General features: G+C 45.3%; 1 protein-coding gene across 1 annotated transcript in view; it reads right to left on the reverse strand.

The window, feature by feature from the left end:
• Nucleotides 1-412: 412 nt before the first annotated feature.
• tjap1 (tight junction associated protein 1 (peripheral)) overlaps nt 413-664 on the reverse strand; it is a 9,786-nt gene continuing 9,534 nt past the window's right edge. Inside the window, exon 11 of the mRNA XM_034865784.1 lies at nt 413-535. Coding sequence (XP_034721675.1) covers nt 413-535 — 123 coding nt within the window. The remainder of the gene's footprint in view (nt 536-664) is intronic.

Below are 664 nucleotides of genomic sequence, written 5' to 3' on the forward strand. Positions count from 1 at the left end.
CCCCCCCCCCCCCCCCCCCCCGACACTCACACACACTTCCTGTTAAACCTGTTCACTGTCCTCGGCACGGCACAGACCAGATGCATGGTTGGATGTAGCACCTGCACATGTATATGTGTATATATACATAATATATGTTGTAGAGGGGGATCCAGGATCACTTTGTAGTCCCAAAAACTCATAAACACAAGAACAGTGGTCCTCACAAGAATGTCAAAACACGTTGGCCAATCAGACGGCCCCAAGAGTGTGTGTGTGTGTGTGTGTGTGTGTGTGTATTAATTAGCACCTAGAAGTTAGACATTTGCATGAAAACTACACTACCCACAATGCTCAGCGTAACAGCATCGTCTGTGATTGGTCCAACTCGCTGCTACCGCTCAAGTCTTTAATCTTTTTTTCAAAATGTTTTTTATTCACTGGTCATCTGGTAGCTGGTTGCCATGGTTGCAGACTCAGAAGTCTTTATATCAGCTGTTTCGGGGTTGGGGGGAAATGTCTGTGTTTCCATGGTGACGAACGGTTTCCAACTCAGCTGTGAAGTGAATGATGTCACAATAATTAAAGTGTTTACATCTTCATAAGAACACGACTCAGAGTCCTGTTTATACACACACACACACACACACACACACACACACACACACACACACACACACACACA

This window comes from Etheostoma cragini, unplaced genomic scaffold, assembly GCF_013103735.1.
Source record: "Etheostoma cragini isolate CJK2018 unplaced genomic scaffold, CSU_Ecrag_1.0 ScbMSFa_2725, whole genome shotgun sequence".
NCBI lineage: Eukaryota > Metazoa > Chordata > Actinopteri > Perciformes > Percidae > Etheostoma > Etheostoma cragini.